The sequence below is a fragment of the Camelina sativa genome, chromosome 6 (genome assembly GCF_030686135.1).
Source record: "Camelina sativa cultivar CO46 ecotype springtype chromosome 6, ASM3068613v1".
Lineage (NCBI taxonomy): Eukaryota > Viridiplantae > Streptophyta > Magnoliopsida > Brassicales > Brassicaceae > Camelina > Camelina sativa.
Window position 1 is genome coordinate 28,410,327 of NC_141885.1, and position 14,101 is coordinate 28,424,427.

The window sequence follows — 14,101 nt, forward strand, 5'->3', positions numbered from 1 at the left end:
ACAGAAAAGTACTCAAGAGTTTTAATAAGGACTAAGCTCACCCATTAACTAGCCCAATGGTTGTAAGGAGCATTGTTTTGGATAAAGATCCATTGGTCCAAAGAAGGACAATGAGGATCTCGGTCCTGAAATGCCATACCTCAGTGCTATAGGAGAGTTAATGTTCTTGGCTAGCCACACTAGACCAGAGATAAGTTTTGCCGTGAACCTCCTAGCAAGAATTAGTTCTTGTTTAACCCAAAGGCACTAGAGTGAAATTAAGTATTTATTACGTTACCTACAAGGAACTTTAAATTTGGGTTTATATTATACTAACTATAACAAAGAAGGTTTTAGTTGGTTTTGATGATGCAGGTTATAACAAAGAAAGTTTAAGTGTGTATGGTTTAGATCGATGACAAGGAACCAACAATGATAGAAGAGGACAAGTACGACTTGCATCATACAACTTAAGGAAGGTTACATCAAGGGAGATCGGACGAAGCACATACTGCCAAAGTTCTTCTTCACACATGAACTACAAAAGGCCGGAGAAGTTCAAGTGGTGCAAGTTCAGTCATGCGACAACTCAGCCGATCTCTTCACCAAGGCATTACCGACAACAACATTCAAGAAGCTCACGCGCCATATTGGAATGCGGAGGCTTAAGGATTTAGAGTGATGCTTGGAACAAGGGGAGCAATGTGTGTTGTACTCTTTTTCCTTCACCAAGGTTTTGTCCCAATGGGTTTTCCTGGTAAGGTTTTAATGAAACAGCATCCCCAAGCACATTGTATCGATCCCTTCCTCGCACTTGCATGGTTATGTCATCCAAGAAGGAGTGTTGTAAAACACTGGATTGTGGACTCCGTAACCAAGCCCATACTCGGTCCATAAGTGTTTAAGACTTTAGGCCTGTTCGGCCAAGGCCGATCGGCCAAGGCCCATCAGCTATTACTTATTCCTATGTCGGTTTAGACTTTGTCTTAGGGAAACATTATATATATGTAACTTCTATCACATTATCAATAATAAGAACAAGAGATTTCGTTCCCTAAATCTTTTATAACAAATAATTGAAGTTGATTTTGACCACTTTCCCCACACATTATATTATAGGTTCGGCGGTACGGAACTAATAGAACTCTCTTTCTCTTATCTCTACCGGCGCCGGAGAAATTTACCGATCAACATAATCTCGACTACTGCGACTGAGTTTGGTTAAACGACTCAATTAGGGTTTAAGATGGAGAGACGTGTCGCAAACGCCTATCCTGGTCCTGCACCACCAGTTCCGTACTACCATAACAACTACAACAACCCTCATCATCATCAGATTCATCAGCCGCCGCCGCCGCAGCACCACCATGTCACCGCCGTTGGATTTCACCAATATCCTCAAAAAGACAACAGAGATCAGCCTTTCCGTCAGCCGCATTTTGATAATTATTCCGGCCAACAACAACAGAACATGATCGTTGATCAGAATAATAACGTTCCTCCGCCGTTTCCATCTAGTCCTTGCGGTGGCAGCTTAAGGAAGAGACGGTCTCAATCAGCTACAGGTTATCTCCAATTTAATTTTTTTTTTTTTTTTTCTGCTTCATATCGAACAAAAGGTGTAAACTTTGGTGATTCATCGTTAAACTCGCTTTCTGTACTTTCTTGGTTTGTTCGAGTTTTTGATTGTTTGAATACTTGTTTTATATATGAAGATACTGCTGATGGTAGTATTGCCAAGTTATATGTTGCGCCGGTCTCAAAGACAGCAACTGAATATGATGTGAGTGTCTTGGCTTACTCTTTTATGGTTTTATGAAGTGTCTCCTTTGAGATTCTGTGTGCAAGTAAATTGACTTGTGAAAATCTGTGTGTTTACATCAGATCCGTCAGGTGTTTGAAAAATATGGTAATGTCACTGAGATCATTCTACCCAAAGATAAGATGACCGGTGATAGAGCAGGTGATTTCATTTTTTTTGTTTTCCCAACTACTTGAAAAGCATAATTTTTTCACTGCCTTTCATTGACATTCTTGCTTATGAGGTTTAGCAGTTTGCTTAATAACTTTTTTTTTTTGTATGTATCTTTGCAGCTTACTGTTTTGTTAAGTACAAAAAGTCAGAAGAGGGTAATGCGGCTATTGCAGCTTTATCTGAGCAGTTTACCTTTCCTGGAGTGAGTTCTTAACTTCTGCAATGTTTTTTCCTCGCTGATGATATGGGATTCTTTTCAAAAATTTATTTCGTTTTTCAGGAAATGCTTCCAGTCAAGGTCCGATATGCTGACGCCGAACGGGAACGGATTGGTAAGAGTATGTGTCCATACTTCTAGGAACATAAATTTAGATAGAACGTACAACTCTGAAGGCAACATGGTAGTGTATTATGGGAACCTTTGAAACAGAATATTTCTTACATTAATTAGTATTTGGTTATCATACCTTCGACTGCTTCTCCTTCGCCTCCTTTTCTTAGCTTATAAGATCAAGTTTCACGAGTTTCTGAGTATAAAAGATGCTCTCTTATTTTTTCTCATTTGTGTATTCTCTTTTCATCTGGACTTCAGGTTTTGCCACGGTACAACTTCCAGATAATCCTAAACTTTATGTTAGATGCCTCAACAAACAAACTACAAAAATGGAAGTCCACGAGGTATGCAGGACTCCTTTTCGGCTTTAACTTTCAGTTAATCTGAATTCCTTTGTCACTGACAATTGACAGAACCATGTGCAAATTGTGTTTTTTAACCTCCATTTATAGTTGAATTTCTTACTTTGTTGTGAATAAATTCCTAAAGTGTCCTCTTCGCAGGTCTTCTCTAGGTACGGAGTCATTGAAGATATTTATATGGCACTTGACGACATGAAGATTTGTCGTGGTATGTCTGTTGCCCCTGCATATTTTGGTTCCTGACTCGAAATCACGCTTGTTTCAGAGATAGTCTGTTGCCCCTGCATATTTTGGTTCTGTACTCTAAATCACGCTTGTTTCAGAGATCCTAGTTTAAACTTCTCAGAGTTTGTAGGAAACATTATGTGACAGCCTTAGATTGTTCTTTCTAACCAATGCCTAAGAGTGATATTTTGGACAGCATGAACCGGATTATATAACTAACTTCTTTGCTCTCTGTAGGGTATGCATTTGTTCAGTTTTCTTGTAGGGATATGGCACTAGCGGCAATCAAAGCTTTAAATGGAGTCTTTACCATGCGGGTAGTTTAGATAGTTTTTTGTTTTATCTCAATGGCTTAATGTTTCTTTGGCGTCCACTGTTCCATGCTTTACTGTATTTTTGTCTTCCTTCAGGGTTCTGATCAGCCTCTGACTGTTAGATTTGCAGATCCTAAAAAGCCAAGGTTTTACTGCTTACTATTCCTTTTCTACATTATTTGTTTGAGGATTTGCATGATTTACTTTTCAATTCCAAACTCATTCTCTTGGTTCTTACACTTTGATCTTACCCCATCACTTATACCTGGATTGTTTTGTGTCTTCAGGTCTACCTTTAATACTCCACCTGTAACGCAACACTACGACCCAAATTGGCACCCACAACCATATTCCCAATGGGAAAACAAGGAACCTGCAGCCCCTAGAGTCGTTCAGCATCATGATTTTGCTTCACAGCCAAATCACTTTCCGCACCAAAATACTCAAGCAGTATCCGAGGTTCAAAAACCACTGCATCGAGATATTCCACCTCAAAATTTTGATAAGCATCAGAAATCTGAGACACCCAGCGTGGAGGTACTCCTTTTGTAGGATTTGCTAATAGTAGATCTTGAATTCCGAACTAGGAGTTTAGGTTTCATAAATCTTGTATATATACACATCTGCTTGATCTTATATGGGTAACTAATTTTTTATAGACTAGAAGTGATGGTCAGAAGATTTCTAGTCAATCAAATGCATTACCTGAAGATCAAAATACAGTGAGCTCTGAGTGTGACTGGAGTGAACACACATGTCCAGATGGGAATAAATACTACTTCCATTGCGTCAGTTGCGAAAGCACGGTATGTGTTTCCCTCTTTCAATATGTACTCCTCGGAAGCCAAACCTACTTTTACTGAATTAATGGATGGAGACACAGTGGGAGAAACCGGACGAATACTCCATGTTTGAGAGATGGTATGAAGAGCAAACAAGGCAACAAGAGACAAAACTTGGATCTCCCCCGTTAAAAAATGAGAGCCAAGAAGCAATGGAGCAAGTTCAGTCTGATGATGTATTGCAACAGAATACTAAACTCCAACAAGCATCCTTATCCACAGCGGTAAGAAGAGATAATTTCTGTAATGTGTCGTATTTGACACACTGCGAGTTCCATTTTCTGAGATAGTCTCTTATAAGAAGAGTCAAGTCCAATATTTTCGGTGCTGTGTGTTTGCAGGATGTGGAGAACAGTTTAGTATATTCAGTAACAACACTGGCTGTGGAAACTACATGTCCATAAAAGGTCTCAGGTAATGAACAGATGAATCTGTTTAGTGATGCAGTAGAGGTTGATTTGGTTCCTGACTGAGCTCTTAAAGCTTTGTGTGATGATGCAGTGTTGTTTAGGGAGACTAAGAGATGATGAGGGAGGGAGAAAGAAGGCGATATATATATATATATATACATGGTTTAGTTAGAAACCAAAGATCTTGTGGTTTTAGAATACAGACAGTAAAAAAAAAACTGGTTTCTGAACTAAATGTTTCTTTAGAAACTTATGAATTGGAAAGAAAAATAAACAAAACATTGATTCTGGTTTGGTATATAAAAAACCTATTTTCACCTGATCCATTTAACCCATTGGTAGAATCCATTTCAATTCAATGGTATTATTTACATAAATCCAAAAATTGCCAGGAAAATTTAAAATTTCCTTTGTTAGTCACTTTCTATAATGAGAATATTATAGAATTGAGTTACTAGAGTAATGTGATCATTCGTCATCATCTAGTCGTCTCTAATTTCAAGCTTGCGGTAAGTTTCTAGTTACCTCTTAGTTTTTTTCCCAGGAACAGATTAGGGTTTTTGTTTGTTTCGAGCGAGGGAATAGGATTTTGTTTCAATTGGGCAGCACAACTATGGGTTTGTTGAGGATTGAGAGAATATGTGATTTGCCCGACGATTTGCTGTTGCGGATCTTACTCCTCCCGCCAAAAGATGCAGTGGCCACTGGGATCTTGTCTAAACGACGACCAAGGGAGCGAGAGCTTTGTGTGGTTTGTTGACAAGACACTGCAACACCATAAGGCACCGAAACTAGTAAACCTATTTGTCGAACTGGGTCCACGATGTCCTCCTGTAGTTGATGTCAGAAAGTGGGTTGACAAGGCAGTTAACCACGGTGTGAAAGAGTTAGTGTTCAAGCTCCTCTGGACAGGAGAAGGAAGCCCACAAGCTTCCCTGAGAGCCTTTACACATGCGACTCTCTCGTTTCTTTAACTCTATCAAACGAGATTCTAGTCGACGTTTCTTTCCGGGCTAGCCTACCATCTCTCATATCTGAAACTTGTCAACTTGTTCTACAAAGACGAAGAATCTCTTGCTAGGCTTTTATCAGGTTCCCCTGTTCTCCAAGAACTCCGGGTTGAAAGAGGTTATAAAGATGACAACTTGACAAACTTCATCGTCAAAGTGCCTTGGCTGAAAAAATTTGTTTATGAGACCCCCAAAAGATTGACCATGGATATGCCCCCGTAAGAGGGAGAAGAACATCACACTGTGTCGTTGGTGATAGATTCCCCTGGATTAAAAGGTTTAAAAATAATTGACTATAGGGGTCGGTGGGGAGACTATTGTACTTTGATCGATAATTTTCTTTGCCTTGATACCGTAGCCAGCACCGCAGTTGCTAACCATGATAATGAAAAGTTTCTAAGATGTTTTTCTTCTGCCAGACGTCTCAACTTGTATTTATCCGAATCAATGGTATATCCCTCGGGCCCGATCTCTTCTGTTCCTTGTTGCTTGCTTGGTCAACTCAACTAATCTTTTTTTTGGTTTGTTTTATTGCAGGTTGCGTGTGGGTGTTGTAACACCGTTAAGTTCCCTAGGCTCACAGATTTAGTCATTAATGCACTAACAGTACATTGGTTGGAACCACTTATTTTTTTTGCTTCAGAACTCTCCTAAACTGAAAACTCTTACGATCTACACCACGGTAAGTGCCATGCCATCATCCCTTAACATATATGCACATCTAGTTTTGATGAATTTTAATAAATGTATATTAAAAAAGTAAATACTGTAATATTGGTGTATCAGGGGTGTCCCCCATGTTCCTGGAACCAGCCGAGTACTGTTCCCCAATGTTTATCGTCTCATCTAGAGATTGTTCAGTGGATAGCGTACGAAGGAAAAGAAGATGAGAAACAACTAATGAAATACATCCTCGCTAACTCAAAATGTTTAGAAAGACAGTGGAGATGTCCTTCATAGCAAGATGCGATCTCAAAGAGTGGCAAAAGGAGTTAGAAGCTATGCCTAGGATTTCAGCGTCATCCTAGTGTTTCTTTATTGTAACCCTGTACTCGATTGGAGTTCTTAGCGGGCTACGGCTACTTCATCTTCGATTTCAGTTTTTAGATTATTGGGTGAAGAATCTATCTATATATATACTAAAATGTTTTTAGAATTATCATTAGTAAGTTATTTCAATAGATTTTTGGTTTTCAAATTAAAAAGTGTTCAATGGTGTTTCCCTTTTTGTTCATTACTGTGTCTCTCTTGTCTAGAGTAGTAGCTGTTGTTTAGGGAGACCAAGAGATGAGCAACGGTCAACGGAGAAAGAAGGAGATATATATATATATATATATGTTTTTGGTTAGAAGATTTCGTGGTGTTACATTGCAGCAGACAGTAGAAAAAAACTGGTTTCTGAACTCATCAAATAAAGAAAACTGATTTTCACCTGATCCACACTGGTAGAATGAGAATCCATTTCAATTCAATTTTGGTGATTTACAGAAATCCAAAAATTCGGGAAAATTTTTAAGTTCCTTTGTTAGTCATCTGAGAACGAGTGAGTTACTACGTACTAGTAAAGTAGTGAATAATTGTTGGTACAGTAATAATAGAAACTCTTTGAGTGCCTCTATGTGGGCGAGAGAGTTATGTGCGTCAGTCATCCTCTTGTCTTCTTCTTCTCTTCCCTTTAGAGGGCACAAAAATAGATTATTTAGACCCAAAACAAATCAAAGATCACTCTCGACTTTGCGGAAACAACAACACAGAGAGACTCACACTTGCAAGAATTGGAAGAAGAAGAAGAGGTTATATAATCTGAGTTTTGCTCGCTTTATGTTTTCAGATTTGGATTTTGTTTCCAGGTCTTTCGAACTCTGTATTGATTGATTGATCTGTGTTGTTTCTTTCTCTCGAATCTTGTCAAATCGTAACTTTGATTAAGTAAATATTTAATTCTCCATCTCGAATTCTTTGTAGATTTGAGTTATCCTGCAGAAGCTAACCGCTCTTGATATGCCGAATCTGATGCTTTTTTTTTTTTCTTTCTCTGATTATAGAATTCTAATTGGTTATTTTGATTCGTCTTCTTCTTCTTCAGAGTTTTTATTTTTTTGGGATCTGAAGTTTTTTGTGAAAGTAGCTAATTAATGGCGAAGATCAAACCTCAAGCCTTATTGCAGCAAAGCAAGAAGAAGAAAGGACCTTCTCGGATAAGCATAACCAACATCGTCATTTACACCTTGGCTCTGCTACTGCTTGTCTTTGTTCTCTTCTCTGCTTACAGACGTTGGACTCTTAGGTTCTCAACTTCATTACTGCCCTCTCTCTCTCTCTCTCTCTCTCTCTCTCTGTACTCTAGAAACATATACTGAATTATATCCTTGGTGTTAGTTTCTTGATGTCAAATTTTACTGAGGAATTACTTTTTCCAATTTCAGATCTGAGATCCCATCGCACAACGGTAGATCAGTTCTTGAGGTATGCCTCTCTCTCTCTCTCTATATATATATAGCTTATTACTACTGATTTAGCTTCCCCTGCTTGGTTTGTTTGTTTCCATGACCGTGACAATAGTTATGACCTGATGAGATGTATTAATGATTGTCCTGTTTATAGGATGCAGCCTTCCCTGGGAGTATTAAGAATTCCCATCTTCCCCGGTTTATTGTGAGTTTTATATCCTTATGTTTTCTTCAGTTTCGTATTTGCTTACGACAATTTTTGATCTTTTCTTTTCTTTTGTTTGATCGCTAGACCTTGGATACTGGCAAAGGTTCAGTGACCATTGAACTGTTCAAGGCTACTGCTCCCACTGTTGTTGACCAATTCATGAAATTATGGTAAGCTTAAACTCTTTCAGGTCCACTTCATATTTGCCTTTTTTTTTTTTTTAACTTTATTCTTTCATAAACTTTGTTCGTCTGTCATTGGTCTGCGCAGTCAAGATGGCTATTTCAAAGGTTTCTTATTCAGTCGAGTTGTAAAGCATTCTGTGATTCAAGCGGGTGCATCTGGCGAGTTCGATGCTGTCAAAGATTGGGCACTCGAAAGGAAGAACCTTGACACCAGGTTTGTTTCGATAAATCTCCGTTAGGAAAAAATAATATGTCAAAACTTTTTTCCAGGCTAATGGTGGATGGACTCTTTCTCTCTGTGTTTTTTTTGATCCAAAGTTTAAAACAAGAAGAATTCATGGTGGGAACTCCTAAAGCTAAAAACGAGCAAGGAGGATTCGACTTCTTCATTGTACCTGCTCAGATCACAGATCTGAACGAGAAATTGACTGTCTTTGGTCGAGTTGCCAAGGGACAAGACGTCGTTCAGAACATCGAGGAGGTTGAGACTGATGAACAGTATCAACCAAAGTCACCAATTGAGATTATGTCCGTCACTTTACTTCAAGACATGTAATAAAAGCTTTACCTCTCTCTTGTCTCTTGTATGAAACTCAAGTGATTCTTTTTTTTCTCTCTCTTTTTTTTTTTTAATTGAACCTTTTTATTACCAAATCTATTTTGCATCATTTTTTCTCCTAGAAAGAATTAAATCTGAACACTTGATAACTTACGAAAAGGATAAAACAACAATATTTTAAAAACAAATTATACAACATTCGTTACACATTTGCGTAAACCACTTCATCAAACTATCATGCAAAACGTGGCGTACTCAATTATCCCAACCAGATCTTCTCTTCCTCTCTCTAGGCCGATTCTCCGAACTGCAACAGTAAGAGAAACAGGTCAATACTATTACTATGTTACAACTTGCAAAATAGTGAAACTAAAAGGAATCAAACCTCTGTGAATGTTCCTGGCTGGAGTTATGTAATGAGGCGTTATGAGTAGGTGCTACTTGGGGAGGTTGACTCTGAGTTCTACCCATGTCCCCACCAATGGTACCACCTGAGACAAACCCCATTAGGGATGGTCTCTTGTTTGGATAACCTTGGTTTTGTGGGTTGGATGGCGTTGCGGCTACAAAGCTATTCTTGAATTGGGCCATTACTCCAGTTCTCACGGAATTGATCACCCCGCTTCTACTCGACGCAGCTTTAAAAGATGATGCCCCACTTGGTTCCGAGCTAAATCCAATACCAAGACCAAAATCAACACCACGTACCCCTCTGTTTCCACCTCCTCCTCTACCGCCTCGTCCTTTCTTCCCACCTACATCAGAAGAGATTTCAGAGATCAAGCACAGGTTTTGGACAGTTTCACTCACTTCACAAGAAGATCTATGCAAAGAAACATTAAACTTTTCCTTTTTGGATTCATCTACCAGTGCAAAGTTCCTCTTAATAATACTAATAGTGCTACAGTACAAATAAAGCTACAGAACGCTTACCTCCTTTTCTCCCTTCACGTTTGGATTTGAATCGTCCATCCTATTGATTTACAAAGATAAAAATGTAACTCAAAACATATCTTAATCTATGCAAAAACGAAACTCGAGCAGTGGAATGGAGCTAGTAGAATGAACAATCATAAAGGATACAAGAAATAATAGTTATAAAACGTTGTCAACAAAGGGAAACTGTTATTACCTTCATGGCGAGATCCATGAGTTCTGGAGGTACATTCTGACCAGCAGCAACCAAACTGTTTACCAATTCACCCGCAAATCTAGCTTCTCTCTGCGTAACAAGTGTATATGCAACCCCATCCTTATCACCAGCCCGGCCTGTTCTACCAATACGATGTACATGCATGTCCATATCTTTTGCAATGTCATAATTAACCACGGTCTTGAGTGACTTAATGTCTAGACCTCGGGCAGCAACATCAGTGGCAATCAGCACATGGTAGATTCCAGATTTGAACTTCTGTAAAGTTTCCATTCGCGATGCCTGATCTTTATCACCGTGAAGAGCAGCAACTTTAAAAGAATTTCGAGTAAGCTGAGCTTCGACCTCATCAACAGTGGCCTTTTTAGAAGCGAACACTAATACGTCACCCTCATCAATCATTCCAGGGAGCTTCTCAAGTAGCCAGGGAAGCTTTTCAGCATCAGAGGGTATTACATTGACAACTTGCGTAATATCTTCATTGGCCATCCCCACTTCACCAACTGTGACTCTAATAGGATCTGAGAGGATTTCCCTAGCTAATTTTTCAACTTTCCAAGGCATAGTGGCTGAAAACAGTAAAGTCTGGCGATCAGGACGAATCTGGCCAACGATAGACCTTACTTGTGGCTCAAAACCGAGGTCAAACATCCGATCTGCCTCATCAAGAACCAAATAAGTGGCTCTCATCATTGTCAAAGCCTTCATCTTCAGCATGTCTATCAACCTTCCCGGAGTAGCAACAACAATCTCGCATCCTGCCTTGAGCTCCTTAAACTGCTCATGTTTAGACATTCCACCGTAAACCGCAGAGACCCGTAGACCATATGCTTTTGAAAATTTCTTAGCTTCCAAGAATATCTGATGAGCCAGTTCTCTAGTTGGAGCACATATGACACCAATAGGACCTTCGTCTTTCTGAAGTTCGGGCTGATCCATAATATGAACAATCATGGGAAGAACAAATGCTGCGGTCTTTCCTGAACCAGTTTTGGCTATGCCAATAACATCTCGACCAGATAGCACAATGGGCAAAGCCTGACATTGGATTGTTGTAGGCTTTTCATAAGCTTGCTTTTTGATAGCACTCATGATCTGTGAGGAAAATCCACAATCCTCAAAGGTCTTAACTGGCCGATGAACATCAAAACCCGACACACGAATCCCCAACCGCTGACGGTAATCTGAAGTTTCTTGCTCACTCATTCCTGCGGATAAAGAAAACTTAATCAAAATTAGGATCCAACACCAAGACCTTAGAAAGCAAGTAACTTTAACGAATAGAGAGACTTACCCGATATAGATTCCGCCTCCTCGTAGAAGTCCTTATTAATCGGTTCGTAATCAATGGAGCTATGATCCAGAGCTGGAATCGGCTCAATCTTCCTTTTATCCACGACAATGGGGTTATCATCGGAATCATACTCGAGCATCCCTGCATCAACGGCCTTGGCTGCAGCATACACCTCCTCGTCAGAGTTATAACCAGCGTTAAGCGCGTCTGCGGCTAGTGTAAGGCCTAAATCTTTCTTCGCCTTGAGGAAACTCTCAATATGATCGTCATCCTCGTCGTCCTTGTACCTCTCTAGTTTCTCCTTTGGCTTAGGAGGTGGAGCAGCTTTCATCTCCTGGTGAATTCCCTCCATAAAAGCATCCAACGGATCGATCTCATCATCCTCGCCACCGTTAGCCGCCGCAGAACCGCCTTCCTCGACGTCTTCCTCAGCTTCTTCGTTTTCTATGTAATCAATGTTATCTAGATCGGCATCCTCGGAGTTGTCTCCGCCGCGAGACGACGGAGGGACGTAGAAACGTTGCGGTGCTTCAGATCGCTCGAAACTGTAGGTAGTTTGCCGATTTATGCCGAATTTTTCAATTCCAAACTTCCGATTAGACATATTTCACCTTTGAATTACTCTTCTCTCAGCTATTGCTTTGTTGAGCAAAGCTCTCTCAACTGTTGCTAAGCTTCGTTACGACGAATTTAGGGTTTCGTGTGTGTGTGTGTGTGTTTTTTCCGGTGGTTATGTAAATTAGAGAAGAAGGAGAGACGAGTAAAATAATTTCCCGGGTTTACCGACTTGTTAACGTCTATACATTTGGGCCTATAATGGGCCTTTGTTAAGCACTATTTTTTAATATTTTAGTGATCACTACTTTTTTTTTTGTAATATCTCATTTTGTAATAACTTGTTAACGTTTATACATTTGGGCCTTTGTTAAGCACTATTTTTGTACTATCACCCAATTAGTAGCAGATTAGTGTTAAATGATTTTTCTTTGCAACAATTTTTTTAACAGCATTTTGTAATAACTTATCTCCTTTTAAAGGTTTTTGGTTCTATTATTATGAATCTATAACAGGGTTTAAATTTGGGTTTTGAGAGTACCTTTTAAAACCTCTCATGTAATTTAGCTTTTCCAAAAATTTGGCACCTTTAAAACCAGTCAATTTATATATAGTTAAACCTTTTTAAATTCCCAACTATCACCAATTAATTTAAAAAAATAATAATAATGGAGCCTTACAAAGCAATAATTCTCATCGGAGTTACTGTTTTCTATTATGCATTCTCCGGCGGCGTATCCAACGTCCAAGGCATCGGTCGTTCAGTAAAGGATGATACATCCCAAGTCCCTGCTTCCTCACCTGAGGCTTCGCTTCTCGAACCGCCTGTATCATCAATCTCAGCCGTCCCAGCCTCCGCACCAGCCCCCACCTCAGATGACGTAAGCTCCGGATCTTCAACTTCCATTACGGCGACCTCCGCACCCGGACCATCCCAAGAAGACATCGACATCGACTTCGACTCCGTCACAAACATAGCAGATCTTGCTCCCAAATTCGAGCACATAAACAATTTCGATTTCTCGTCCATGAAGATAGACACGACGGCGAAAGATCTCTGCAAGAACACAGACTACAACAACGAATGCATCGCCGCGATTCTTCCTGATTTACAGAAACGAGACGGCGAAGGAGGAGGAGGAGGAGGATTCGAGGCCAAGGATGTGATGCGAATGGAAGCCGAGTCTCTGTTTAAAAAAGCAAACGCGACTCTCGAATACGCAAAGCGTGTGATGGAAGATAGCAAAACGCCGATGACGGTGAAAGAGGCGATGAGTGTCTGCGTCGAGAATTACGAGTCGTTTGTATCGAGCCTTGAAGACGCGAGGATGGCGATGGACGGTGGAGATTACGGGAGATTGGATTCGGTTTTGAGCGCGGCGATCTCCGATGTGTCGACTTGCTCTGATATATTCGTGGATGTTCCGGGTGTTGATTCGCCGACGGCGTCTCTAGATGAGCTCATGAAGAAGCTTTGTAGCAACGTTTTGGCCATGTCTCAAAAGGTTCAAAACCGTTAGATTGATCTACGTGATCGTCGAAATTTTGGAAATTCAAAATTTTGATTACTACGTTTGTATATAATTTTATGATTACTCGTCTTTTTACAAATTTTACCAGGTAAACCAAAATTAGTTACATTCCAAACTTTTACTCATTTGACATCAGCAAGTTTCAAGTAAATATATAATCAACATTCAAATTTGATTGTTTGTTTTAAAATTATAGTAGCAATCTTTAGACTCTTTTTTTAATAATGGACTTTTTTTTTTTAATCTATATATAATAGCAATCCAAATAAATGCCACCAAATGTTGTGTTTTTTCAATCGTACTTTTTGGATAATTTTTCAAAACATATGTAGAAAATTTAAATTGTGTATTTTACAAAAAATTGCGATTGTTCATTGTAACGGTTTTTTTGTAAAGTTGCAACTATTCATTGTAGAGTTGTGTCTATTCGAATTTTCGTATCCTTTCAAATCTATATATATTTCTTTGTTTGAACTGTTTTCATTTTTTTGTCATGACACAAAATAATGTAATTTTTCAATCTCAACGGTTTTTACAGCTCTCTAAATTATTCTCTATCATTCATTCTTTTGAAATTAAATAAATTCCTCCAATTCTTGATTTAACAAAAGATTTTTGGAATGATAAATCTAATTTACAACTTTTAGTTAATTTTATACGTAAAAATTTAATGAAAATACCTATATATAATAGCAATCCGAATAAATGCCACCA

General features: G+C 39.1%; 4 protein-coding genes and 1 pseudogene across 9 annotated transcripts; 4 read left to right on the plus strand and 1 right to left on the minus strand.

Annotated features, from left to right (window-relative positions):
* The first annotated feature begins 1,009 nt into the window (after positions 1 to 1,009).
* On the plus strand, positions 1,010 to 4,763 carry LOC104793721 (uncharacterized). 4 transcript variants are annotated; one of them, XM_087455404.1, is made up of 14 exons: positions 1,010 to 1,544; positions 1,695 to 1,762; positions 1,864 to 1,942; positions 2,074 to 2,156; positions 2,235 to 2,286; positions 2,547 to 2,632; positions 2,792 to 2,858; positions 3,113 to 3,192; positions 3,286 to 3,335; positions 3,477 to 3,726; positions 3,849 to 3,995; positions 4,073 to 4,255; positions 4,373 to 4,445; positions 4,515 to 4,763. In XM_087455404.1, the coding sequence occupies exons 1-13, from the start codon at positions 1,226 to 1,228 to the stop codon at positions 4,433 to 4,435; spliced, it is 1,527 nt and encodes a 508-aa protein (XP_087311530.1). In that variant the 5' UTR covers positions 1,010 to 1,225; the 3' UTR covers positions 4,436 to 4,445; positions 4,515 to 4,763. The 4 variants fall into 4 exon arrangements, with proteins under 4 accessions (XP_087311530.1, XP_010518429.2, XP_010518428.2 ...); XM_010520127.2 differs by having other exon boundaries at positions 4,533 to 4,763; XM_010520126.2 differs by having other exon boundaries at positions 1,013 to 1,544; positions 2,235 to 2,292.
* A 147-nt stretch (positions 4,764 to 4,910) lies between these two features.
* On the plus strand, positions 4,911 to 6,682 carry LOC147943074 (putative F-box/FBD/LRR-repeat protein At1g22000; annotated as a pseudogene). Its single transcript, XR_015560136.1, has 3 exons — positions 4,911 to 5,901; positions 5,989 to 6,133; positions 6,238 to 6,682. The product of XR_015560136.1 is annotated as a putative F-box/FBD/LRR-repeat protein At1g22000 (transcript).
* Positions 6,683 to 7,033: 351 nt separating this feature from the next.
* On the plus strand, positions 7,034 to 8,948 carry LOC104793723 (peptidyl-prolyl cis-trans isomerase CYP21-3, mitochondrial). Its single transcript, XM_010520129.3, has 7 exons — positions 7,034 to 7,244; positions 7,538 to 7,738; positions 7,878 to 7,917; positions 8,056 to 8,106; positions 8,194 to 8,279; positions 8,380 to 8,508; positions 8,613 to 8,948. Exons 2-7 carry the CDS (start codon positions 7,587 to 7,589, stop codon positions 8,848 to 8,850), a joined length of 696 nt encoding a protein of 231 aa, XP_010518431.1. The 5' UTR covers positions 7,034 to 7,244; positions 7,538 to 7,586; the 3' UTR covers positions 8,851 to 8,948.
* A 55-nt stretch (positions 8,949 to 9,003) lies between these two features.
* LOC109124754 (DEAD-box ATP-dependent RNA helicase 24) lies at positions 9,004 to 12,220 on the minus strand. 2 transcript variants are annotated; one of them, XM_010520130.3, is made up of 5 exons: positions 11,301 to 12,220; positions 9,986 to 11,214; positions 9,787 to 9,826; positions 9,239 to 9,608; positions 9,004 to 9,160 (listed from the first exon to the last, which is right to left on the minus strand). In XM_010520130.3, exons 1-5 carry the CDS (start codon positions 11,902 to 11,904, stop codon positions 9,109 to 9,111), a joined length of 2,295 nt encoding a protein of 764 aa, XP_010518432.1. In that variant the 5' UTR covers positions 11,905 to 12,220; the 3' UTR covers positions 9,004 to 9,108. The 2 variants fall into 2 exon arrangements, 1 of the variants encoding a protein (XP_010518432.1); XR_015560137.1 differs by lacking the exon at positions 9,787 to 9,826 and having other exon boundaries at positions 11,301 to 12,062.
* Positions 12,221 to 12,499: 279 nt separating this feature from the next.
* Positions 12,500 to 13,466, plus strand: LOC104793725 (uncharacterized). Its single transcript, XM_010520133.2, has one exon. The coding sequence runs from the start codon at positions 12,524 to 12,526 to the stop codon at positions 13,373 to 13,375; it is 852 nt and encodes a 283-aa protein (XP_010518435.1). The 5' UTR covers positions 12,500 to 12,523; the 3' UTR covers positions 13,376 to 13,466.
* The last annotated feature ends 635 nt before the right edge of the window (positions 13,467 to 14,101 follow it).

What these genes read in the sequence shown, in the direction of transcription:
- LOC104793721 (XM_010520126.2), top strand. Translation starts at nt 1,226, where the DNA reads ATGGAGAGACGTGTCGCAAACGCCTATCCTGGTCCTGCACCACCAGTT. An exon ending in ACGGTCTCAATCAGCTACAG is followed by an intron (nt 1,545 to 1,694) that starts GTTATCTCCAAT and finishes TTATATATGAAG; the next exon opens with ATACTGCTGATGGTAGTATT. An exon ending in AGACAGCAACTGAATATGAT is followed by an intron (nt 1,763 to 1,863) that starts GTGAGTGTCTTG and finishes TGTTTACATCAG; the next exon opens with ATCCGTCAGGTGTTTGAAAA.
- LOC104793723 (XM_010520129.3), top strand. Translation starts at nt 7,587, where the DNA reads ATGGCGAAGATCAAACCTCAAGCCTTATTGCAGCAAAGCAAGAAGAAG. An exon ending in TACAGACGTTGGACTCTTAG is followed by an intron (nt 7,739 to 7,877) that starts GTTCTCAACTTC and finishes TTCCAATTTCAG; the next exon opens with ATCTGAGATCCCATCGCACA. An exon ending in GACCAATTCATGAAATTATG is followed by an intron (nt 8,280 to 8,379) that starts GTAAGCTTAAAC and finishes TGGTCTGCGCAG; the next exon opens with TCAAGATGGCTATTTCAAAG.
- LOC109124754 (XM_010520130.3), bottom strand. Translation starts at nt 11,904, where the DNA reads ATGTCTAATCGGAAGTTTGGAATTGAAAAATTCGGCATAAATCGGCAA. An exon ending in ACGTGAAGGGAGAAAAGGAG is followed by an intron (nt 9,609 to 9,786) that starts GTAAGCGTTCTG and finishes CTTCTGATGTAG; the next exon opens with GTGGGAAGAAAGGACGAGGC. An exon ending in AGCCAGGAACATTCACAGAG is followed by an intron (nt 9,161 to 9,238) that starts GTTTGATTCCTT and finishes TTACTGTTGCAG; the next exon opens with TTCGGAGAATCGGCCTAGAG.
- LOC104793725 (XM_010520133.2), top strand. Translation starts at nt 12,524, where the DNA reads ATGGAGCCTTACAAAGCAATAATTCTCATCGGAGTTACTGTTTTCTAT.